Genomic DNA, 25,380 nt, shown 5'->3' with positions numbered 1-25,380 from the left:
AACTGACCTTTAAAATTTTCTGTTCAGCTTTTGACTTCCTCACTTCTTCCATTTGCTTTAGCATCTCTATGCTGGAGAGCAAGTTTCAGTGTATTTTCTGACATCCATTTTGACCTTTCCCTTCTTTCTTGTCTTCTTAATGACTTTTTGCTTTCTTCCTGTATGATATTCTTGATATTACCTCACAACTCTTCTGGCCTTTAGTGTTTAATGTATTGTGGACATTAACAAATACCTCTCAAGAGCTGAATATCAAGCTGCAGGGCCCTGACCAGCTTCTCAACTTCCTGGTTTCAAACATGAAATCATTTGAAGCAAATTTAAAGCTGTGGAAAGTGCAACTTGAGAGGAATAACATGGCACATTTCCCCACTCTAGAAAAACAAGTTTTCTCTGACACTTGAATATGCTGATGAATGTGCAACACTAATTGAGGCATTTAATGAAAGATTCAAGGATGTGAAAAGTAAACAAATGGAATTGAGCATCTTTGCTACACTGTTCAATGGGGAAACTGATGTGCCTAATAATCTGTAACTGAAATCATTCAGCTGCAAAGTGATGATGAGCTGAAAGCTAGGTATAATAACCACCCACTGCTTGAGTTCTATAAATGTTACTTAAGCAGTGATGGATTTTCTACTTTGAGAAGACATACATTGAAGTATGCATCTGTAGTTTGGAACAACTTACTGCTGCAAGCAGCACTTTTCTAAACTTTCCATCGCAACGAGTTGACTGTGATCCAGACTGACCAACACAAATCTGGAAAAGCAGCTGTGAGGAACAACATCATCAATACCAGCTAACATCACACATCTCACCAAAGAGAAGCAATTCCAGTCATCACATTGTTAAGTGCCATTGAGTCGGTTCCAACCCATAGCAACCCCATATAGTTTCCAAGGAATGGCTGGTGAGCTTGAACTACCAATCTTGCAGTTCAAACCAACCCTGCAGTCCAGCTCATTAGCCCATAGTGCCACACCAGTGAATTAATGAAATGTTTGACCAAATATAACAGGTTAATTTTTAAGTTTCTCATTTTTATAGTCCGCAAATGATGTTATAAATACCCCAATGGTTCTTGGCAGAAAAACGCTCTTCACCCCTGGTTTAGGTACAGGTTCATGAGCACAATTAACTGTTCCGGAATACTCATTCACCTCATTGCTGTCCATAGCTTGTCATGAGCCATGGAAGATGGTCTCAGCTTAACCTACCAGAGCCATGACATGAGCTAAATTAGCAGCGGCAGGAATTGGGGAAAATTAGCAAATATATTCGAGGCAAAGTTAGCCAGTTTTATTGACTGATTATATCAGATAGGGAGATGTTAGGATGCCTGTCCTACTCAAAGGCCCTAGATCAGGATTTTTTTTTTTCTTGGCTTGTATTTTTTTTTTTTTTTTGGTTATATTATCTACTTGTAGTCTCCAATTCCTGTTTCTGTCCAAACGTACAAGATAGATCGAAGTAAATTGTATCACACCTAGGTTTTAGGTGTCTAAGGGTTCCCTTTAAGGATCCTTGGTGGTGTCGTGGTTTACTCGCTTGGCTACTAACCACAAGGTCAGCAGTTCAAATCCACCAGCCACTCCATAGGAGAAAGATGAGGATTTCTGCTCTCACAGATTTACAGCCTCTGAAATCCTATTCAAGGTCTATATGAGTAGGAACTGACTCAGTGGCATTTAACTACAACAATGGCCCCCAGATAGGTAGAGTTCAAACTCCTTCATGTGGTCTACAAAGACTTTTATAATACAATCCTTTATAAGAGAGTCCTCTCTCCACCAAGGGAACACTAACTACATTTCAGGGTTAAGAAATGAATTATGATTACAGAAATCAATTATGATTATAGAAACTTATCATATTCTCTCATTCATCTACTGCTTTACACAATCTAGTCAACTTCTACTGGCTCTTCTGGGCTCAGACCAAGCACCCCTCTGCTCCTCAGAACCACTCTAGCTAACTTAATGGCTCCCTTCCTTTTTACCTTGTCACCTAAGCATACCTGATTATAATGGAAATGTCCTATTTCCTAATTATCCTACAAGACTGCAAACTCTGAGGATAAAGACCATATATTTTCTATCTCCTGGTGTGGTGCTGTAGGATAATGCACTGGATTACAAGGTTGGTTTGAATCACAAGATCAGCAGTTCAAACTCACCAGCTACTCCTTGGAAATCCTACACAGGGTCTCTATGAGTCGGATTCAACTTGACGGCACTTAACAACAACACATTTCCCATCTCTAAATATTTAGCTTCTAACTTGGAACAGGCATAAAAAAACTCATAAGTGGTGGAACAAAGACTGGAATCTGAGATTTCCCCCTCTAAATCCATTGCTTGTCTCAGCATACCACAGCTAATGAGAGTAGCACATCAAAGGATTAAATATTATACACCATCAAATGACCGATTTCTTGTTCCCAATCAAGCAGTGAGAAAATATGTGTTCAAACAGTGAGACAATGGATAAATCAACACAGACAGTAAGAGATTATACTAAAGCCTACATTGCTTTTTTTCTGAAAAAAAATTTAACTATTATATATTGTTGTTTTGGTTAGTTGCCCACAAGTTGATTCCAATTCACGGTGACCCCTTGCATGCCGAGTAGAACTGCTCCGTAAGATTTTCAAGACTGTGACCTTTCAAAAGCAAAAGGAATGAAAAGTTTTAGCCCTAAAATGAGCAAGAAGATATAGGTAATACTTTTGACTACATAGTTGAGAATATTCTGAAAGATGTATCTGATATAAGCACATTCATATCATATCCATCAGTAAGAGTCTTTCTTAATTGGTTGTCATTGATTTGGCTCCAACGCAGAGTGAATGAACAAAATGTTGTCTGTTCTGAGTCACCCTCATGATGGCATTCTTGCCCAAATGGGAGAGATCATTTGAAGAGACAATAGCAACCTTATTATCTATTTAGGGGCCTAGAAAATAAAAGAGGCAGAATGCAAATGTGTCAGGATTGTTACCTTTTTCTTCTTAAAAGTCATCAGCAAAAGGGTTTCATAAATGTTTTCTTAAGTCATTTCCATTGTCTCTGATCCTCTTATGAAGCATTGTCAATATTATGAAGTAAAAATCCAACCCATGCACATCCTGTAAACGATTCTGATCACCAGTTGGTCTCAGACAATAAAACCAGTAAGGCAAGGAAACTGCAGCAATATATTTATTGGAAACGTAACTAGACACTGTGTCAACCAGATGACGTTATGACAATGCATGACACATAACTAGTGCAATGTATTTTTTTCTTTTAAAAAAAAATCACAAAAGGAAATTCATTTTCAGAAGAAAATATGAAAGCAAAGTTACATTAATCTCTGAACATAATAATGCTACTAATAATGTTGATTCTAAACATTCCAGAATAAAGTTTACTTTAAACTCAACAACAGAAAGAAAAAGTGTCTTTTCCCAGTTGGGAGAATCTTTAGCTACCACCTGTGTATCACACACATAAGGCAATTTTCATCACCAGACAGCGACAACATAATAGTTGTGATATTTCTGGTAAGAAAACAAAAACTTCTACAAATAGAGACATTTTCAGGAAATGTTAGCAACAAATCATTTGAGAGCCCCGGTCAAATGAGGTACCTAGAATCAGAATTTTCTGATTGATTGAAACAGAACCTATCATTGTGAAAAAAGAAGAAAAAAGATTAAAAACAGCTTTGATTCAAGGGCATGCTGATCTATCACATGATTCATTATATTTACACTGAGTAACAGTTAAAAGGTGTTTTCAGTACTTCTCATTTGCTTATCGAAGTTATCTGAAAGCTTTAGTGCTTAACTTCTCTACTCTACATAATACAATGCAACTTCTTGTATAACAAACTCCCTTTGAAAAAAATTAGCTCAAAGAGTCCATTGGGGATAATGCAGGTATTGCAAAAAGCAGGGATGATGAAACACTGTTGAAAGGCAAAAAAGCTGCATCAACTTTCAGCGGCACCATAGTAAAATCATCTCTGAAACAGACAACTGTTGTGTTCTTTGAAAATTACTACCCTCCCACACACCTGGCAGGTATGACTATCCTCTAATCAGCTATTTTGGGGCTGAGCAAGTTGGGAGTCCAAATGCAGAATTCTAAGTTTCGATTCCACTGTCCCTTTCCCTTCCAATGGAATTCAACAAAGTTGGTTCTAAAACACTTCACAGTTCCTATATAAGTTTTCACATGAAAAGGAAATTTAATTAGAGCTCATTAGATACTTTCAATTGGCCAAAAGATAAAAATAAAAATGAAAGATATTGGAACAGAGCATGTCAGCTTTAGAAACCCAATGATAATTGCATGTCCTCATCCTTCATTTACAGTACAAAAGTTAGCTAAGGGCTCTCCAATGAACTGACTGTGGCACCAAGGAGAGAGAGTCAGTTCAAAACTGGAAGAGTAATTTAAATAAAATGGTACATAGAGAACCTAGATAATTTGGATCCTAAATTAAATGTTTTAGGCCTGATATTTTGGGTTTGCGTAGCAATGCTGGCCTAGTTTGCTAGAAAATGAGCAACATTCTCCTTTAACTTAAGCTGTGTGTTTCAGTATCTCCACACACACATCTGAAGTTATGACTAACCAGACACAAAATGCATGTGGGTACAACATGCTAGTTGGCACAAGGCAGGCAGGGAAACAAGGCCCCAACTCCTGAAAACCTCTAAGTGTGACTACCAGTCAATCGACTGATTTCCTCTGCTGTACAATGCAGCAGACTTTAAGACAGGTACACACAGTTATATAAATGTTTGTACCCTTGTCCCCCACCACCACCACTGAATGAAACAGGCTGTTCTTTGGAAGAAAAAAATACATTCATTTTTTTCAAGTATATGTCAATATATGAAGATGCTCTACACCTCTGTTTCACTACAAAGACCAAACAACAACAACAAATTTTTTGACATGTGTCCTAGCGGAGTTTTGCTTTCACTTCCCTTTGGTGTGAATTTCTTAAAGTTTTTAATACAAAAAATTGCTCTAAATATACATCTACTCATTTTCTCTGGAAGCATGGATACTATATGTACTTTCTGTATATATGTACATATATCACCACCACTGCCACCACCAGGCAGGCTACACCTGTACAATGGCTTAGGGTTTGCAGACTTCTAAGAGAGAGCAGTCCACTGACCAAGGCTGGGCGTTTAGCACCGACGTGAAGTGGTTCCATCAGCTTCGGTGTTAGCGTTTGGCCAGTAGCATACAGACAGACTCTTCCTTCTTTAGTGATCTAAGTAGCACTCACTACTGACACAGCATTTGTTGAATTATGGCTTGTTTCCTGTCTTGGCTTTGTTGTTAGGGTTACAGTTTAGGTCTCTCAGCAGGGATTCACAACTGGCGAGAGCATCTGCTGGCAGCAACTTCCGGATTTGCTCCACAGTCTTCTGATAGACCATTTTCTCTTGTTCCAAGGTTCGGATTAAAGACTTCAGTTTGGTCTCTCTGGTCAAAAGATTTTCCAGGTTTGATTCCAAAGTCTGGATCTTAGCATGAGCCACCTATTTGAAAGGAAAAACAAATCCTGCAAATCAAACATTTTGAAGACTCTAGTTTTTCATTATAGAGCCAGCTAGACCATACCTATATCAGTTGATTATAACCAATTAATAAGAAATTGAGTGAAACAAATACCGTGCCAACATGCATGAAACTGATGTTTCTCACAATTGTAACTATGGTACTAACACAACTTATCTCACTTAACTGAATATACCAGTAATGTAATACCAAATCATCACCCCACAATAACAGTCTGACTCCACACACTGATATTCTGCTACAGTGAGTGGGAACTGATATGTTTGGAAGAGAAACAGAAGATTCCTGACAACTATCTTAGAGAGCTACAAGAAGTTTATCTTCTGATTAGCATCACAGGTGCTTCTACCCACTTCTTTAGGATTCTACCAGGAGTAATTATGTAATTTGGGAACCCAGACAAGATGATTACACTGAATTGTCAATTTAAAAACTTATAACAATAAAGATCATTATACTATAAAATATAGATACAAATCTACCTTCCCTAATGAAGAAATAGTCAATTAACCATCACTGGAACATTTAACTAAAAGGGGACAAAACCACTTTTGTTTTTACATAAACAATGTTGGTGCTCTTTTGAATAAGAAAAGCAACAAAAATATAAAATGAAGGAAATCAGTGTTCTTTATTCTTTCTGAACAACAAGAGTTCCCTAGTTTCTGACGCTGGTTTCTCATCTGGTCTTGTTAAGGGTTCATCACATTAAAGTAAAACGTTTTAGTGTTTCCTGGTTTGTGGCAGATGCAGTATTAGGGAGGTGGAGGGTAACAGAAACCAAGAAGCCAATGTGTACTTAAACTCTTAGAATTCATCTTCCCCATCAAATGCACTTTCTAACTTCACCATCACTCTTTAAACCACACCCGCAGGACTTGCACACACAGTACACAAAAGACAAAGTTGTAGATAATGAATACTGTTTCACAATAAATTGTTTATTACACTTATAAATGTGTATACAAATATATAGTATTTATATACCCAAGTAATTATCAACTCCTTTATGGTAAGAAGTGTGTGGGATCTGGTTCCTTAACCTTTCTCAGATATGTTCTTTTGTCTTTTCATTTCTGTGAGGTTTCACTCCAGACAAATGTGAAGGCTAATATTATGTGTAAACTTGGTGAGGTCATGATTTCCAGTATTATATGACTGTCCTCCACTTTGTGATCCTTCATTTTAAGCAAACCCACCAGCCGCTCCTTGGAAACCCTATACTTGAGCTACTATGAGTCAGAACTAACTCAATGGCACTTAACAACAGCATATGTTAATAAGGTAGGATTAGTGTGCTGTGTATCTTGAGTCACATGCTTACAAAAGGGTGTGACTCAGGTCCTACTCTTACTCTGATATAAGGAGTGTTTTCATGGAGGTGTGACTTGTATCCAATATACATATGGATGTCCTGACAAGGCTTTCTCTAGCTGTAAAGCATGCCTCCGGGGCTCATCATCATCTGACCTCCAGGGCTGACCACCACAGTCTGCAGCCCAGAGAGCCAGTAGCCTGATATAGGACCTGCCAATTTTGGGACTTGCCAGCATATATTTGCCAGCCAACAACCTGCCATGTGACCTGCTGATTGTGGGTCTGTCAGCCCTTGCAACCATGTTAAGTCAGGAGACAGTTTTGGGACTTGCCACAGATTTGGGACTTGCTAGCCTCCACAACTACGGGAGCCATTCCCTTGGGATGAATCAGTCAATCAATCAAACACTCATCTTTCATTGGTTTTCCTTCATTAGAGAACCCAGCCCAAGACAGCAAGTCTCATGCTAAGTTGTTGTTGTTGTTGTTAGGTGCCACCGAGTTGGTACCGACTCATAGCGACCCTATGCACAACAGAATGAAACACTGCCTGGTCCTAGGCCAAACTCACCACTGTTGCCACACTTGAGCCCACTGATGCTGCCACTTTGCCAATCCATCTCACTGGGGGTCTTCCTCTTTTTCTATGACCCTTTACCTTACCAAACATGATATCCTTCTCCAACGACTGCTCCCTCCTGACAATATATCCCAAGTATGAAAGACAAAGGTTGACCATCCTTGCCTCCAAGGAACACTCTGGTTGCACTTCTTCCAGCACAGATCTGTTGGTTCTTTTGGCAGCCCATGGCACTTTCAATATTCTCCTCCAACACCATAATTCAAATGCAACAATTCTTCTATGGTCTTCCTTATTCACTGCCCAGCTTTCGCATGCATATAAGGTAATTGGAAATACCATGGCTTGGGTCAGGCGCACCTTAAGTCCTCAAGCTGGTATCTTTGCTCCTTAACACTTAAAAAAGGTCTTGTGCAGTAGTAGATTTGTCTAATGCAATACGTTGTTTGATTTCTTAACTGCTTGCTTCCATGAGTGCTGATAGTTGATCCAAGAAGAATGAAGTCCTTGACAACTTCAATCTTTTCTCCATTGATAAGAAATCCTCAATTAGATTTCTGCAAATGTCTTCTAGTTGATATTCTTTCCTTTTGTCTTAATCTTTCCTCATCAAGGTTTCCAGATTGATCTTTCTAAAGCACTACTGAACATTTTTAAGTGATTTCACCCTGTCTGTTAAAGCCATGCTCTTCTGCTTGACGTTGAAAGTTACCTATAATTTTGCTGCCATCACATTTGTTACATACGTGAGCTGGGACTGACTCCATGGTACACAGCCACCACCATCACCCAACCAATGGAAATCTTCAACCCATGCCAAGCTAATTTTGATGCTTTGCCATACTCTGTTTATGTTTTACCATCCCTGGACTCCCGACCCAATTTAAAGACCCTCCTCACTCATTTCTTACAGACTCTAGTTTTAGCTCCCAAGTCCCTATGATTTTCCCAATTTCCCATACTCAATGTTTTCTACTTTGAATACAATCAAATATGTACTACACCCAATTTAACTACCTATGTGTATGTGTGTGCGAGTATACATTTTATCTCCCAACTGAAATTTACATTTACATTTGCATCTGTAGCCCCTAACCTACACAAACCTATCATTTCTGGCATAGCTCTATGCATGCAGAAGGTACTCCAGGGCTTTTCGATTAAACCTTTACATCCTTACCTGTAATTTTTCTAGGAGGTCCATGTTTTGTCTTTTCAGTTGGCTGTTGGCCCTCTCCAGCTTCTCCACAGGTTCATTATCCTCACAGGCATAGGAGGATTCCTGAAGTTCATCCTGTAGCACATGATATTCTACCTCATAGGCATGTAACTGTTTAGAAATGTCCATCTCAAAAACCTGCCAGAAAAATGCCACGGGTTAGTCTGGGCTTTGTGTATATAACTGGATACATAGTCTCCCAATCACTTACTTAATGAGGAAAATTAGAATACACTCAAAGAAATAATAATAGGTTTGACTGTCAATATATGAACAAATAGATTATATTCTATACAGTTAAAATAATCTCATAATGAGGCCAAATCATTAGAATGAATTAATGTTCAATAGTATTTTGCAATCTAGTAATGACAGGCCAGAGGTCTGAATTCACCAGCGGCTCTGCGGGAGACAGATGTGGCAGTTTGCCTTCATAAAAACGTACGTCCTTGGAAACCCTATGGGCAATTCCACTTTGCCCGACAGAGTCACTATGACTTGGAGGCAATTAGATGGAAATGAGTCTCTTTGGTGGTTTTGTTTGTTGTCTAAACCCTAAGGAGCAGTTCTACTTTGCCCTATAGAAGGTCTTGATGAGTCAGAATCGACTGAGTGGCTGGCCATGAGTAGTGAGCTTCCAAAGTGTGGTGGTGGTGGTGATGTGCTGTGGAGTCGGTTCCAACTCTTAGCGACCCTGTATAGGGTTTCTGAGACTGTAAATCTTTACAGGAGCAGAAAGCCTCATCTTTCTCCTGTGGAACTGCTAGTAGTTTTGAATTGCTGACCGTGAGGTTAGCGCCCGACTTGCAACAACTACACCAGCAGCACTCTTTTTCAAAGTGTAGTATACCACAAAAATAACACTAATTATTAAGCAATTACTCTCTGTGTTAGGGACAGCCTTTGCTAACTAGTAAGTAAAATTATATAGGGTATTTTAAAGTCCTGAGAAAAAAAGCATTTCTAACTGATTTGCTAATGGGGCAGAAAGTTCTTACAGTAAGTATCCATTTGTTATTTCAAGGGAGTCTCTTAAGGGTGAATGTCATTTTCTACCACACGGAGAACCGATACCAGGGCATATCCTTAGCACTATATAGAGCTGTTAGGTTTGACGACGACTGCTGCTCTCCAATAGAACCACCAAACAGTGAGGTAGTGAGCTTCTAACTTAGAGGACGGGTGCCCCCTCCTCCATCCACACTTGTTCAGCTGAAGGCAAGAGGGCAGCTGCCATTTTAGCAATGGTGTCTATACTAACAATGTTAGGAAGAAAAAACAAACATGGAAACTCCATGATTTCTGGTTGCTTTGCTTCACCGTGTCAAATCTGACTGATCTAGCTACCCTGCTGCTGTCAAAGATGATGAAATCTTAGATTTTAAACAATGGGACTACTGAACTACTTACTAGGTCAGCCCTCTCACACTAACATCACTGCTAAACGATCTCTTTATACAACAATTAATAATGATTATATGGGTATTTTGATCAAAGATCCTATAGAAGAATCTTGATTAAAATGAGGAAAACACAAAACAGAATTTCAAATTCTCTTGGAACCCAGAGATTTTTAAGCCACAGAAGCTGGATGAACCCCTGAAATTACCATTCTGTGATAATCTTTAGATCTTAAGGCAAAATTAACCCCTGAAGTCTTCTTAAACCCAAACAATGGTGGTGGTGGTGTGCCGTGGGGTTGATTCTGACTCATAGCAACCCTGCATAGGGTTTCCGAGGCTGTAAATCTTGATGGGAGCAGAAAGCCTCATCTTTCTCCCACGGAACTGCTGACCGTGAGGTTAGCAGCCTGACTCATAACCACTATGCTACCAGAGCACCTTAAACCCAAACAACAGTTTAGCTTAATTAGTAAAGATTGTCTGCCTTGAGCACTGTGCTCTTTAAGATCTCTCTACATGGACTGCTAACCGCATGCATGGTCAGCAGTTCTAACCCAACAGCTGCTTCTCAGAAACTCTACACAGGATTGCTATGAGTTGGAACAAACTCAACAGCTCTTAACCGCAACCTGGGTCAAAACAATAACAGCAACTGGAATGATTAGGTAGGAAGCTCAGGCACCACTGAGTCTATGTTATTTGGAGAGGAACAATTCAGAAAAAGGAAGGAAAAAATGGCTGTACAATCTGAGAAATGTAGCCAATGTCATTGAACTGAGCATGTAGAAATTGTTGAATTAGTATATGTTCTGCTATGTATGTTCACTATAACAACAAAATTTTTAAAAAATATATTTTAAAAAGGATGGTATGGATCCATATTCATTGGCAAGGAAAAATGTTTTAATACTCTATGTATTTGCAATTTAAAAAATCAGGTTGCTCCATAGCATGTACACTCATAACGTGGTATTACAGTTATGCATGAATGCTGCATACATATGCATATGTGTAGATAAGCAAAAAGGAGTCCTGGTGTAGTGCTATAGGATAAGCACTGGAATGCTAACCAAAATGACAGTGGTTCAAATCCACTAGCCACTCCTCAGAAACCCTACCTAGGGTCTCTATGAGTTGTAACTGACTTAGCAACAACACAACAAAGAGAGATGTGTGAAAGGAAACTGAAGAGGTTGTCTTCTCAAGATGATGAGACGTGTTGATTTTCATTGTCTTCTCTGCTTTTTCTGCATTATTTGAATTTCTTATGACCACACACAAAAGCTCATCAAAGTGTCCTTCAATATTGGAGTTCATTCCAAAGGTAATCAACTCGAATTGTTAGAAAGCTCTCTCTAATATTGAGTCCAAATTTGCCTGCCTCTAAATTCTATCCATGAATCCTAGCAATGATCCTTCAGTTAGGCAATTTCCTCACTGATTCTAGAAGGGAAGTGATTAGATTTAAAATATCACCTCTCTTCTAACAGCACACTTTCTCACTGTATGCCATCAAAACAGTATTCCTGCAGAATTAATGCAAAAAAAAATAGGATATCAATTTACAGAGCATTTTAACATTTAGAAACTGTCCATAGATATGTGTGGAGTAATCTGCTTTATTGTTGTTAAGTGCTGTTGAATTGGTTCTGACCCATAGTGACCCTGTATAGGGTTTCTGTGGAGTGGTTGGTGGGTTTGAACCGCTGACCTTGCAATCCAGCTCATTATCCCACAGCGCCAGAGTCTATCTAGGCAATCTGCTTGTGATTTAGATTCTGTGTAATGGAAAGAAAATTTTATATGTGATCATATAACAATAGTTCATATTTATGTGTGCTATATTACATGAAATTCTTTAATTTAATTGGTTACAATTGTTCCTAAAAATAATCTGAGGTTCACTTATATTTATTACTCCAATTTTATTTTATGTAAGAATAAGTTGAGACTTAGAAAGGATGTAACTAGCCCAAAGTTGCGCAACTAGTAGATGGCAGGACATTAGAATAAGAGCTCAAATTCTTTTTCTCTTGCTCTAAACTCCGTCTTCTTTCTACTATCCCAAGTGCCTCCGGGACATCAGAAAACAGTATTATGGCTGTTCAAGTATAACTTCTTTGTCTACAAACTCGGCCTTACGAACAACATCTGAACAACATCTATATATAACTACTTGTCCCTATGAAGGGTCGGGGACTAGACTGACTTCTCTCCATTTGCTTCTTAGAGTCATTCTTGGTCCTCCTCCACTCTGCTCAGCCCTGTGAACTCCATTTCTCACATTTCCTTTCCTGCTGGTTTCAAGGATGGCCAATGAGAGGTCCCAGGAGATCAAAAGAGGCAGAAGTAAGAGACTGGGAATCATTCTTCTCTGCTCCTTCCCTGTTGGCTCTCTAAGACTGCAAAGATGACTACATGTTCCTCCTCCGTAGCATAGCTCTGGCCCCCACTGAGCTGTTAATACTTTTAGACCCTCCCCTTCCAAGTCAGTACCAACACTTTCTGCTGTTACTAGATCCTGAACACCTGGACAGCCATTTTTGGTTCTCTTAACCCTACTCACACCTCTGATAAAAAAAACAATGAAATATTTTACTGTTTCCTGATGTGATTCCTAATTTTATTGATATAATACATATCTTCTAAGTGCAGACAAACTTCTCAAATAGATATGTGTCCCATTTTAGAGCCAAGAGGAGTCCTGGTGTGGTACACTCAACCACAAGGTCTGTTTCAACTGCAAGGCCAGTGGTTCAAACTCACCAGCGGCTCCTTGGAAACTCTATACAGGGTTGCTGTGAGTCAGAACCGACTCAACAGCACGTAACATAGAGCCGCACTTAACACAAACATAAACACAGAGCCAAGAAGTGAGGGTTCCAAAACTTAGGGTAATGCATACTTTTCAAACAACTGATAACAGACCAAAAGGAAGAACAAACCCAAGATTTTCACTCTAGCCACAGGTACTTCTTGTGTATTTTAAACAGAACTGACAACCTTTACAAAGATAAGTGAATCTCACTTTTTCTCTCAGTCTTCCTAACTCTGCCAGTTCTGGCTTCTCTCTTACCGTTGGTTTGAATTTAAAGGAGTCCTGAACAACTCATTATATAGCACAAAACCATTTTTCTTGTGTATAGTTAATGTCACAATATAGAAGCTTCATTACAGTCTTGTTTCTAAATGACATGTATCTGATTAGATCTAAAAAAACAAAACAGTGATGACTATCAAGTAAAACTACAGTTTTTTGCCTAAAAGTCTAACATGCAATCAGTAGAGAAACTGATAGACAGTTTCTATCTTACTGTTATCATCCGATAATACCTGTGTAATAATTTTTTCCATTTCAGAGGTATTCATATCAGGTAGATTGTTTTTAAGAAACTCGACAATATTCTCAAAGCTTTCACATTCCATTATAAGTGCTTCTTGGTTGCTCAGTAGGCTGAGTGCAGTTTTAAATATAACTTCAGTTCCCTGAAGAAAAATTATATCTAAGAAAAAAGAATTTTCATGATTAAAATTATGTACCCACTGCAAAACATATGTTTTTAAATAAAACCTTTTTTAAAAAGTACTTCAGCAGTACCAGAGAATATTTTGCCAGAAATTGATCAAAACCACCTATAATTAAAAAAATATATTTAATATGACTGAAACAAAACTTTCATATTCTTCTTAACTATTTAGAAATCTCAAGTAAAACTAAAGGTTTTTTGTGGGGTTTTTTTAAGACAAATTATATACATGCTTGGGTATGTATGTATCTATAATCCTTAGTGGTAAATTTCATGGCAATGGTAAAATTGATTAGGTAAGTCTCAGGGATGCTTATTCAACTATTGTTAAGATTTTTCTTCACAACAAGAATACAAAAACAAATCAACATAACCAATTAGTACTATTCAAACTCTAATTACCATAATGAGAAAGTAAGTAAATCAGTTAGTATATAATTAAATCTATACCAGAGCAGGAAGTTAAAAATCTTTAAAATAAAAAATTTTTAAACAGCATGAACTGGAAGTGCACTCTGCTTTCCAACAAATACAAAATTGCAACAGTTTTGAAAAGTTCCAGTTACTTATATATGGAAGTTTCTCTTAGTCTATGTCATTGTTTAATCAACAATATACCACCGGAAGTCTTTAAAAAAAGAAAAAACCTCAATACTAATTATTTTAAATTTACTAAGTCTGCTTCTCAGGCATTTCTTTTTTCCTAACAGTCTCTATTCTTTACTAACTTAAAACAACAACAAAGGATTGAGTATCTATTATAAAGCCAACATCATTCATACTCTCATAGCAAAAAAACAGATTCCTGAGAAATTTTGTTTCTTGAATTAGCATCTCAAGTTTCCAAGGGCAAAAGTCAAAGAGACATGCCTTGAAGCATCATTTTGATGTCATAAATTATTTTCAGATAAAAGAAATACATAGGAACCCAAGTATCAAAGAAAACTTCACTGAAGAAAATCAATCACATATATTCAATATATATGAGGCATCTGGAGTATATTTAATTCATTGCATCTTAATTTTATTCTTTTGCTATACTTTGCCTGTAGATTTTAATACTGTTAATGCAGTGTTTTTCAAACGTGTTAATTCACAGGCCCCAATAAGGAAGTCACCATATATCACAATGCGATGTATGTATATATATTTTGTGTATGTGGAACCCTGGTGTGGTGCTGTAGGATAAGCTTTGGGACTGCTAATTGCAAGGTCTGTGGCTCAAACCCACCAGTTACTCCTTAGAAACCCTATATATGGTTGTTATCCATCAAAATCAACTCGACATTGTTACTGTTAGATGTCGCTGAGTTGATTCCAACTCATAGTGACCCTGTATAGGGTTTCTGAGGAGCAGCTGGTGGGTTGAACTGCTGACCTTGCAGCTCAAATAGATTTTGTGTATTATCCTGCAGCGTCACACCAGGACTCTCTACCTATGCATGTGTCTGTATCTATGTGGATATTCTCAAATTTGTAGTTTCTCCAAAGAGTATTTCTCCTTTCAATGGATTCAAAGATAGTAATGGTTGTGAGGATGGCCCAGGGCTGGGCAACATTTCATTGTGTTGTATAAGCCAGAATCTCCTTCACAGTACCTAACAGCAACAGAACTGTGAATACGTACTACTTCAAAGATAAACAAACATAAACACAGAGCCAAGAAGTGAGGGTTCCAAAACTTAGGGTAATGCATACTTTTCAAACAACTATGGTGACCAGGAGATGTGCTGAATATAAAAATTACAGTCACCTTTTGTAAGGCCTTTGGGTTTCTAAGCAACAACATTAGAATAAACTACACTGCATAGTTTTTTATTTGTTTGTCTCATTTTTTAAATAACAAACTTAGACAAAAGTAACTGAAGACTCATGAACAGACTTTATGGTCCTAAAAAGTCCACACACAATGTCATACTGTCTTTTTATTCCTAGTGTCTAACACTGTGATTGAACATGGCAGGTGCTTAGTAGCCTGCCCTGGACTACATTGACCATAGTTGGTGAGCCTCCCTGAGTTACTGCTGTTAAGTGCCATCACGGAGGTTCTGATGCATAGTGACCCTATACAGGGTTTCCGAGGAGCGGCTGGTAAGTATGAACTGCCGACCTTGCACTTCAAACTGACCTGTGGTTGAGTGCTTCTACAGTGCCACACACTGTATTGGGGTTGAAAGAGGACCATCTGAACAATAAAATCAGTTACCTTGTTAACAACAAAAAGTAATGTTCTTTGTAGATGCCGTTGCAAAGAACATTAATATTAATATACGTGGCCCAGTTGAAGACAATGTCTCCGTACTAAGTCTGGGATTCAGGGTGGAAAAATAATAGAAGTAGGAAATAGTTGTATATAAAAATCTGGATAATTGTACAGGAAAAATTCTTACTTCAGAGTTTTAAAACAAAAAAGCAATCTCTGATTTTTAGGCATAGATGAACTTAAGAGCTTCATCACAGTTTACTCAGACACAAGAGCCCGATTCTTTCTTTTTCTCTTTTCCATGTGATCTCAATTTTATTTAAGAGCAAGACAGTTTCAAATTCCTATCAAAATACAGCCAAACACATTTATTAAATTCCACCAGCAATTTTCTAGTCTGTCCTGGTGTGGTGCTGTAGGATAAGCACTGGACCACTAGCCACAAGTCTGGAGGTTCAAACCCACCAGTTACTCCATGGAAACCCTACACAAGGTTGCTAGGAGTCAGAACTGACTTGACAACACCTAACAGCAACAACACATGATAAGACAATCAGGAAGGCAGATGGCTTAAGCATTGGTGTGGGGCTGTGGGTTAATGCGCCAGACTGAAAAGCCATTTGAACTGCAAGGTCGGCAGTTCAAGCTCACCAGCTGATCCTCGGAAACCGTATACAGGGTCGCTATGGGTTGAAACCGACTTGATGGCACTTAACAACAATAACAACAACAGCAACAACACACGGTAAGACAATCAGGGAGCCAGATGGCTTAAGCACACATTCCTTGGAATAAATAACACTGTCCTATTTGATCACAGACATCTCTTACCAAAAACTCTGGCTACAAATCCTAATGGAAACTGAGAGGCAAACAATGTGAGGAACCAGGGAGCAGCATAAAGACTGGGGCTGATTTCATTTTCTTCAAGATGATTGTAGAGCTCTCTGTGGTAGTCATGAAGGAGCCTTGACAGCTGGTACATTTGGATCTAAAGTTAATTTGGAGAAGAAAAATAAAAGATTATGCATTAGTCTGAGTGTACATGAAATGCACTGGATTTAATTTTGTTACTTTAATATTTAACAAAAAAAAAAAAATCACACATGCTCAAATGACCTTATTACTTTATTTTTATGATAAATTTAAAGCTGATATTAACTGTGGTGTGGTGTACTAAATTATCGAATGTCTCTTCTATCCATAGTCTGTAATGCCCACCAAGCATTTCTGCCCTGCTGGGTCTGGGTAAGCGAATGTGGGATACTAACAGGATGCCATAATTCAGCTGTGGGTGTTAGCAGAGTTCACTGTAATTATAAAAACTTAGAACTCTAGCATGGGCATAAAATGAACCATCTCAGAAGCAGGAGGGTCTCACTATGAGAAGAAGCAAGAAGGGAGCTTGTCCTTTGGATCCCAATATCCCTGTGCACTGAACTTCCCTGACCCAGGGATAGAAAGCTGAGACACCAGAGGAGTGGTGGAGGAGCAGCAGCAGCAGAACCAAGAACCAGGGAATGAGACAGATCCGTGGACTTCCCAGCCCAGGAGCAAGTAAAGCTGAGTGACTCTAGGCATTAAGCCTGCTTGTAGAGTCGGGTAATTCCAAACACTTAAGTTGGGGAGCTAGGCTTGCTGACCCACAGAGCTAGACCCAAGTGCATTCAGGCTGAGGCTTATGGTAGAATGGTGTGCCCTGTGGGCATTTATCAGCAGCTGACTAGAACAACAGTGCCCTGAGCATTTTCTGAAAAGGAGCTCTGGTAGCGTAGTGGTTACGAATTGGGCTGCTAACCTCAAGGTGGGCAGTTCGAAACCACCAGCTGCTTCACAGGAGAAAGATGAGGCTTTCTGCTCCCATAAAGATTTACAGCCTCGGAAACCCTGTTCAGGGTCGCTATGGGTCGGAACCTACTCCACAGCACTTAACAACAACATTGTAATCTCTTAGCTTCCCTAATAAACCCCATAGCTCTAAGTATAGTGTTTGAGTTGTGTGTGGCCATTGCAGTGCATTACTGAACTCAACAGAGAAGTAGAGAGAGTGTGTTGTAAGAGGAATGGTTTGATTCTACATGCCATACACGTTGTTAAGTGCCATCAAGCTGGTTCCAACTCATAGCAACCCTGTATAGTGTTTCCAAAGAGCAACTGGTAGGTTTGAACTGCTGACCTTGTGGCTCACAGTCCAGTGCTGATCCTACAGTGCCACACAATCAGTCCATATTGCTGCATGAGGTCGTAAACCAAGTCCATCTTAAAGTCCATCTAAGGCGACTAGGAAGCTTCTTTATCATATATGTTCAGCATTATAACTATACATGGAAATGGTATCTTTCCTGTTGTGGAAAAGTATTGCTTTTGGAATTTAATCAGAACTGTCTTTGCTCAGGATTCTCACAGAGGATTCATTCTAATTTCAAGTCAGTTCTAGAAAAGCATCCATTGTAAAGAATGTGCCCTGTTCCACTCAGAAGGAAAGCTCATTCCTTCTCCTGGTCTAACTTCTGATTTATAATGGAGCTCTGGCTTAGACCTAGAAGATCATCTGTCCAGCTAGTGTAGGATTCAGAAGCTTGAAATGTTATTTCTAGTATCAAATGTATTCCAGAAATACATTGTTTTCATGAGAAAAGAGATTAAAGAAAAAAAAAATTTTTTTCTGTATGTTTTTAGGATTAAATCATCTAGCTTGGCTATAGTATTGATTACTAACATTTCAAAAAGAAAAAAATTTAAGGACAGTATACAGCAATTTTTTTAACTCTTACATCTATGATACTTAGAATACAAAGCAGTGACAGATAACATACAAATAATATAATTTAAATTTGTATCCAGCAGTTAAAAGATGAGAAGTAGCTCCTTGCTTTGTTACGTCAGCTTAACGTTATGGTATGAGATGTATATGGTATTTTACTAAATTTCTCACTGACAGAAATCATCAAATATCACCCTTAATTAGTTAGCTCTACAAATATATATTAAAATAACCCATGTGTGCTATGAATCCAACAGTTTTTATCTGCAGAGAAGAAGACTAAAAATCAGAGAGACTCCCTTGGGTAGGGGTGGGGGAAGGATATCATAAAGTCCTACACAGGATTACAATAAACTATTTGTTTGACCCTTATCTATAACACGTGTCTTTGGAAACTAAGTTTCCACATAAACTCTAAAAGGAAGAAATTAAAGAGCCACAGGAAGTCATAGCTATAAAATAAGAAGCTTAGCTGGAGTCAAACAAAAAGATTTAAAAACCGAGATTATTGTCTCAACAAGCCATGTTGAAAGGCGTGCAGTATGTTTCCTTTTGGCTATTCACACTGTAGAAACTAGATGTACTGAGCATATGCCAACAGAAGAACTGGTATTTGGATACACACAAAACTTTAAAAAATCTAATCAGAAGAATAAAAAGAAATGTCATCAGAGGCAGTCTGTTCTGTATTTCAATGTTTAGTACAAATTTTTTTTTTTTTTTTTTGAACAGGACCTTACTTTTTCTTTCCACATTCTGTACTCAGATTCTCACCAAGAGATGACTGGAGTTGCTGGGAACTGTTGTTGGCATAACTTCTGGCTGTTACAATACCAGTCCTGTCACAGTCCTGGTGTGGCACTGTACATCAGGACTGAACTGCTAACCACACCAAAGAGTCCTGATGTGGTGCTGTAGGATAAGCACTGAACTGCTAACCACAAAGTCGGCAATTCAAACCCACCAGCCACTCCTCAGAAACCATATATAGGGTCGCTACGATTCAGAATCAACCTGATGGCACTTAACAACAACAATAATACGTTGTTGTTAAGTGCCATCGAGTCAGTCCCGACCCATAGTGACCCTGTATAGGGTTTCCAAGGAGCAGGTGGTGAGAGCTTGAACCACCGACCTTGCAGTTCAAACGGCTTTGCAGTCTGGTGCATTAACCCCCAGAGCCACACCAGGACTCCACAATAATATGAGTAGGCTTCAAAATGTTCATGGAAAAATTTCATTATCTTTTCATTCCTTCATGTACTACTCATAGTTTAAATTGAACTTTTTGAAGCTCCCTGAAAAAAAATTCCATGTCATAAAAATAAGTAATTCTTAAATGTCATCTTATAAATAACAAGGTTCAGATGGGAGATGTAGAACGGAAGGAGGAAAGAAAGCTCAGAAAAAAATAAGAAATGGGGAAATGAAGTTAGAAAAGGGGGGCACTAAAAACTTATGAAGAAAAGATGCACAGACATGCGCTGGAAACACTGCAGGTTCAGTTTCAGTTCACCTCAATAAAGCAAATATTGCAATAAAGTGAGGTACACAAACTTTTTGGTGTCCCAGTGATGTAAAAGTTATGTTTACACTATGCTATTGTTGTTGTTGTTAAGTGCCATTGAGTTGATTCCGATTCACAGTAACCCTGAATAATGTTTCCAAGGAGCGGCTAGTGGGTTAGTAGTCCAGTGCTTATTCTACACTGCCACACCAAGACTCCTATACTAGGCTAGACAATAGCATTATCAAAAAGTTAGAAATATTGTGAGATGTACCAAAATGTGACAGAGAGACATGAAGTGAACACATGCTATTGGGAACAAATGGTGTTGCTAGCTCTGCTCCACAAACCTTCAATTTGCAGGAACCACAATATCTGCAAAGCACAATAAAGTGAAGTACAATCAAATGAGGTATGTCTGTATATGCATTTAATACAAAAAAGCAGTAGACACAAATATGACAAAACAGAGCTATCTGAAGTTGAAAGAGACTCCTCCCTTCTCATCTCACAGAGAAGGTAACAAGCAATAAGTGCCCAGGCTCACAAACAGCAAAGCAAGAACCAGAAATCCTATCAGCCAAGCCCAAGTCCACAGCTGCTTCCATTGCAGTAGCCATTTCTGTATACTTTTGAAAATCAGATCAACTAGACAAAAGACACTAACTTCCTTCTCTATAAAGTGGAAAAAGTGTGTGCTTGCTTTATATAACAAAAATCATATAATCTCCAAGAATCAGATTCTCAATCTTCTGACCTTTAAGAATGCTGACACGATGGGTTTTAAAACATCTGCAAAATCATACACATAAACTATGTCTCAGTAATTGCAGACCATATTATATGAATGTCAAAAACCTAACTGTATGAATTTTTATGTTAAACTGATGAGGAATATTTAAATAGAACACCTATTGCATTTTTATATCAATAGTTATATCTTTCTACTGATGAACTCAAATCAAATACTACCTACTCACAGGTACTTCCCATTCTTTGAAATTCTAATGATAGTTATTACACTATGCTTTCTGGAAACCAGTGCTCTTTGGTTCCTTACAAGATGATACTGCTTCCTGCTGCTGCATTGCTGCTAACCTTGTGGTTACTTGTCCAGTGCTGATACTACAACACCACACCAGGACTCCTAGCGTGCTTCCTACTGATACAAAGTAGAGGTAAACTGGTTAGCAAAAAAGTAAACAGTCTTTCCGAGTAACTTATTTAACTTGAAAGCAAACAGACCTATGGAAAGAGCAAGGCCCAGTTTCCCTGGCAACTATGTCATCATGAGGAAATAAAGGAGCCAAAGAGCAATTTCTCTCCCCTCAAGAAAGCACCATTTCCTATGATACACATGGAGTCAGGGAGATTGGCTGCTAACAAAAAACCGGTAGTACACATCCTGGTGTGGTGCTGTAGGCTAACACACTGGACCATAGGCCAGTCTGAACCACAAGGGCAACAATTCAAACCCACCAGCCAATCCTTGGAAACCCGACTCAACGGCACTTCACAACAACATGTCCACCCAGTGATACCTCAGAAGAAAGGCCTGGTGAACTATGAACTGAAACATCAGTCATGGAAAACTCTATGAAGAATGATTCTAGTCTCATCAGTGGGAGCTGATTCAACAGCCATTGGTTATGTTACACACAGGATAAAAGCACAATGTTTTTAACCAATATACTGATTATGAAATTATCAAATACAAACACTGATTATTGGGAAGGAGTAAAAGTGTATTTAAATAAAACATCTCATGCATGTTAATTCTTATTTAAAACAACAATATTATGACTAAAATGAAGTCAAATGTACTTCATTTTCAAACCAGAAGAACCCTGACCTTCCACTACATAAAGTCTGCCTTCATATTTTTACTACTAATAGTTTTAAACTGCAAGGCATTAGTTGTTTGAGATGGCCTATACACAGATAAATATGAAATGGCCTTTTAGAAGACAATACATTTAGGAAAGCAAAGTTTAAACTCTGTTGAGTTGGTTCCAATTCATGGCAACCCCATGAGCAAAACTGAGCTCCACAGGATTTGTGAGACTGACTTTTTGAGAGCAGCTTGCCAAGTTTTTCTTCCTAGGTGCCTCTGGGTGGGTTTGAACTGTCAACCCTTCAGTTAGTAAACAAGTGCTTACTAATGTTTGTACCATCCAGGAACTTCAAAAAGAGAAATGTGCGAACAGGCAGTTTGAAATAGAGTAAATATGGCAATGGCAGTGAATACCCCACTTAAACTAAAAAATATGAACAGTGCTTTACGTAAAAATATGAATGTGAAGCTATGGTGTCTGACGTCTCCTCCGTCTAGGTTTATCTGCTTTTGAAGGTAGTGTTTCCACTTCTAACCTTTCCCCAGAGAATTCCGTGTCCCTCAATTTATACTACATCAAAATGGCAGTTTGGGTATCATTAAGGGACTCAAAATGTGCATTCAGTTTAATTTTACAAAAAGAATGCGGAGGGAGCAAGATCAGTGGTGTAGGGTGGATGGGATCGGGCTTCACAATGAAATTCTCACAGGACAATCCTTGCTACCCTCTCAGAGAATGAGGAAATGCATTATTGTGATGGAAAAAATTCCTGGAGGCAACCCTTCCTGACCTTTTCCTCACCAATGCAGTTTTCAATTTTCTTCAAACTTCTTCCTAATAAGCCCTTGTGACAACTCTGTGCCCTTCTAGAAAATTTAAGATTACCCCTCTGGAGCCTCAAAATGCAGTCACTATAAGCTGCTGAGCTGACGTCTCTGCCTTGGATTCATCTTGGAGGTTTTCCTTAAAATGCTTGATCATTTTAATATCTATTGCTTTATATAGGGCAACATCCTCATAAACCTGTTGCAAAGCTTTAATGATTTAGGAAGATATCCACTTGAGTTTTAGTTAAAATTTGTTATTAATCCTGACCTCAAAATTATTTTTCTTCCGTGACACTAAAAGCATCACTTGCCTTTTCTGAAGGTACCCTAATGAAACTAAGATGAGTGTATTACTTTGAGAACTTTTCTGTAGCCATCCACTGACTGTAAAAGCATGTTTTGTTTGGAATAAAACCATGCATCTATGAACTGGAACAATTAAACACTGGAGAATTATGTTTTTAATTACCTTCATATACACAAGGAGATCTGGTGTGATGCTACAGGATAAGCACTTGACTATAAGGTTGATTTTAACCACAAGCTTAGTGGTTCAAACTCATGACCTATTCCTTGGAAACCCTACACAAGGTCACTATGGATTAGAACTGACTCCACGGCTCTTAACAACTTACTGAAAGTGAAAAGGGAAACACATTTTCAAATTTTAAACAAAAGACCTGTGATCCTTTTGACTAAGAAGTGGAAGAAAAGTAAACAAAGATGACTTGCTGCTTTCTTAACGTAACCCACAGACTTAGAGGGTAGAGGCTTGGGCATTCATCTTCTTTCTTGAATTGCTTATATATTCAGTTTAGGAAATTAATGGACAAGTTACTCTGTGCATGGATGTCATATACTTACAGGTTGAGTATAAGCTCTCATCCCATGGAAAACGATGAGCTAAAACATGCCCCTACATCTACCAAGTTGCAAAGCAATGGGCACCAGTCTCCTTAAATCTGACTTGTCATTTGCAAGAGAGCTGCCGCTAACCTTCCCGTATGGTTTCAGGTGTTCCTTGCAAAAAAAAAAAAACAGCTGCCTCACCTGCAGCGACATCATGTCAGGTCTGTACTGCTTGCGGAAGCCGAGATCATACATGAGGAATTTCAGCATCTCAAAAGCTTGCTCTTCACTCATGTGCAGAAGCAGGACTCCAGCCACAAAGCTGATTCCCTGGCAGTATCCCACTTCTTTGTCCAGAAGAGAATAGGCTTTCAGGAGGTTAAAGAGCGACAGCTGCCCTGCCCCAAGCTGTACTGAAAAGTAAGGGTGAGTAGGGAATGTTCTCCCTGCAGAAGAAAGGAAAGAAACGTTTTTTGAGATGCACAAGTGAAATTGCAATGCAGTGACTTTTAGGAATAAACACTCTTTTTAGAACCTGTGAATTGCTTGGAATACCCCAAGTAACTAAGACTCTGTCTGTCATTGGGGGCTTGTGAGTTGCTATGATGCTGAAAGGTTTCAGTAAGAGCTTCCAAACTTAGATTAGGAAGAAAGGTCTGGTGATCTATTTATGAAAATCAACAATTAAGACCCTATGGGTCATGAATGTCCAATCCAGGGAGTGAGAGGTGAGCCCCTATGGGTCACGAATGTCCAATCTTTGGAGTGAGAGGTGAGTGCTTCTGGAAGGATATTTCCTGGTGGAGTGGGGAGCCTCCAAGTACTTAACAGCAGAGCTAAAGAACTTTGCAGCGTTTGCTTAAATGGGAGCAGAGAGAAGGAGCAGGAGCCCAGGCCAAGAGTGAGGAGGGACTGACAACAGCAGCTAAGGAAAAGCTGTCCAGACTGAAGAACTGTGTCATGAGCTGTTGCTATTTCTTCCAAGTGTGTCCTGATCCTGAACTTTACTGAAGTACCCTGTTACTTCCCCAATAATGGCCTTCTGGTGTGGTGCTACAGGATCAGCTATGACTGTGAACCACAAGATTGGTAGTTCAAACCCACCAGCGGATCCTTGGAAACCCTATACGGGGTCACTAGGAGTCGGAGTCGACTCAACAGCACTTAAGCACAACAAAAACTTCCCTAATAAACCCCATAGTCATGAAGAAGGCCTGTGAGTCCTGTATGGCCATTCTAAAACCCAGAAGACAGGTAGAGTGTTGTCAGAATTGGTAGAAAGGTTAGGACTGGAGGTGTGCTGGACCTCCACTTCACAGGAATCAGCCTCGCGCTGAGACTGATCTAGATGCTTCTCTGTCCCGTGAAGTTAGAGGAGCAACAACATCACACCACATTTACATGCATCATCAAGCCCTGCCTGCCACATTCCAAATCCATCTTGGTAAATGTGACATGGGAGCATGCATTATACTAAGCACTACTCCTTTCTCACTGTGGGCTAATGTGTCAGACAGCAAAGTCATTTGAACTGCAACGTTGGTGTTTGAAACTCACCAGCTGCTCCATGGAAATCCTATACAGGGTCGCTATGGGTCAGAATCGACTTGACAGCACTTAACAACAACAACTCCATTCTAAACAAAAATTTTAAAACCCACAAACCAAGGACATACATCTGGAAAACACAAAATGTATTCTGCCTATAAGTCAAATTCACAGAACAATCATCCGCTAATTGAAACCAGAATT

The 25,380-nt window shown here is 38.9% G+C and overlaps 1 protein-coding gene across 1 annotated transcript in view; it reads right to left on the bottom strand.

Moving 5' to 3' along the window:
- Positions 1-5,323: 5,323 nt before the first annotated feature.
- TBC1D4 (TBC1 domain family, member 4) overlaps positions 5,324-25,380 on the bottom strand; it is a 256,076-nt gene continuing 236,019 nt past the window's right edge. The window contains exons 17-21 of the mRNA XM_006832071.1: positions 23,830-24,074; positions 16,678-16,837; positions 13,450-13,619; positions 8,675-8,851; positions 5,324-5,557 (exon numbers count right to left, since the gene is read on the bottom strand). Of these exons, the coding sequence (XP_006832134.1) occupies positions 5,324-5,557; positions 8,675-8,851; positions 13,450-13,619; positions 16,678-16,837; positions 23,830-24,074 (986 nt within the window). The remainder of the gene's footprint in view (positions 5,558-8,674; positions 8,852-13,449; positions 13,620-16,677; positions 16,838-23,829; positions 24,075-25,380) is intronic.

Source organism: Chrysochloris asiatica, unplaced genomic scaffold (assembly GCF_000296735.1).
Source record: "Chrysochloris asiatica unplaced genomic scaffold, ChrAsi1.0 scaffold00005, whole genome shotgun sequence".
Lineage (NCBI taxonomy): Eukaryota > Metazoa > Chordata > Mammalia > Afrosoricida > Chrysochloridae > Chrysochloris > Chrysochloris asiatica.
Note: the sequence above shows the minus strand (reverse complement) of the source record. Positions and strands in the feature narration are given on the sequence as shown.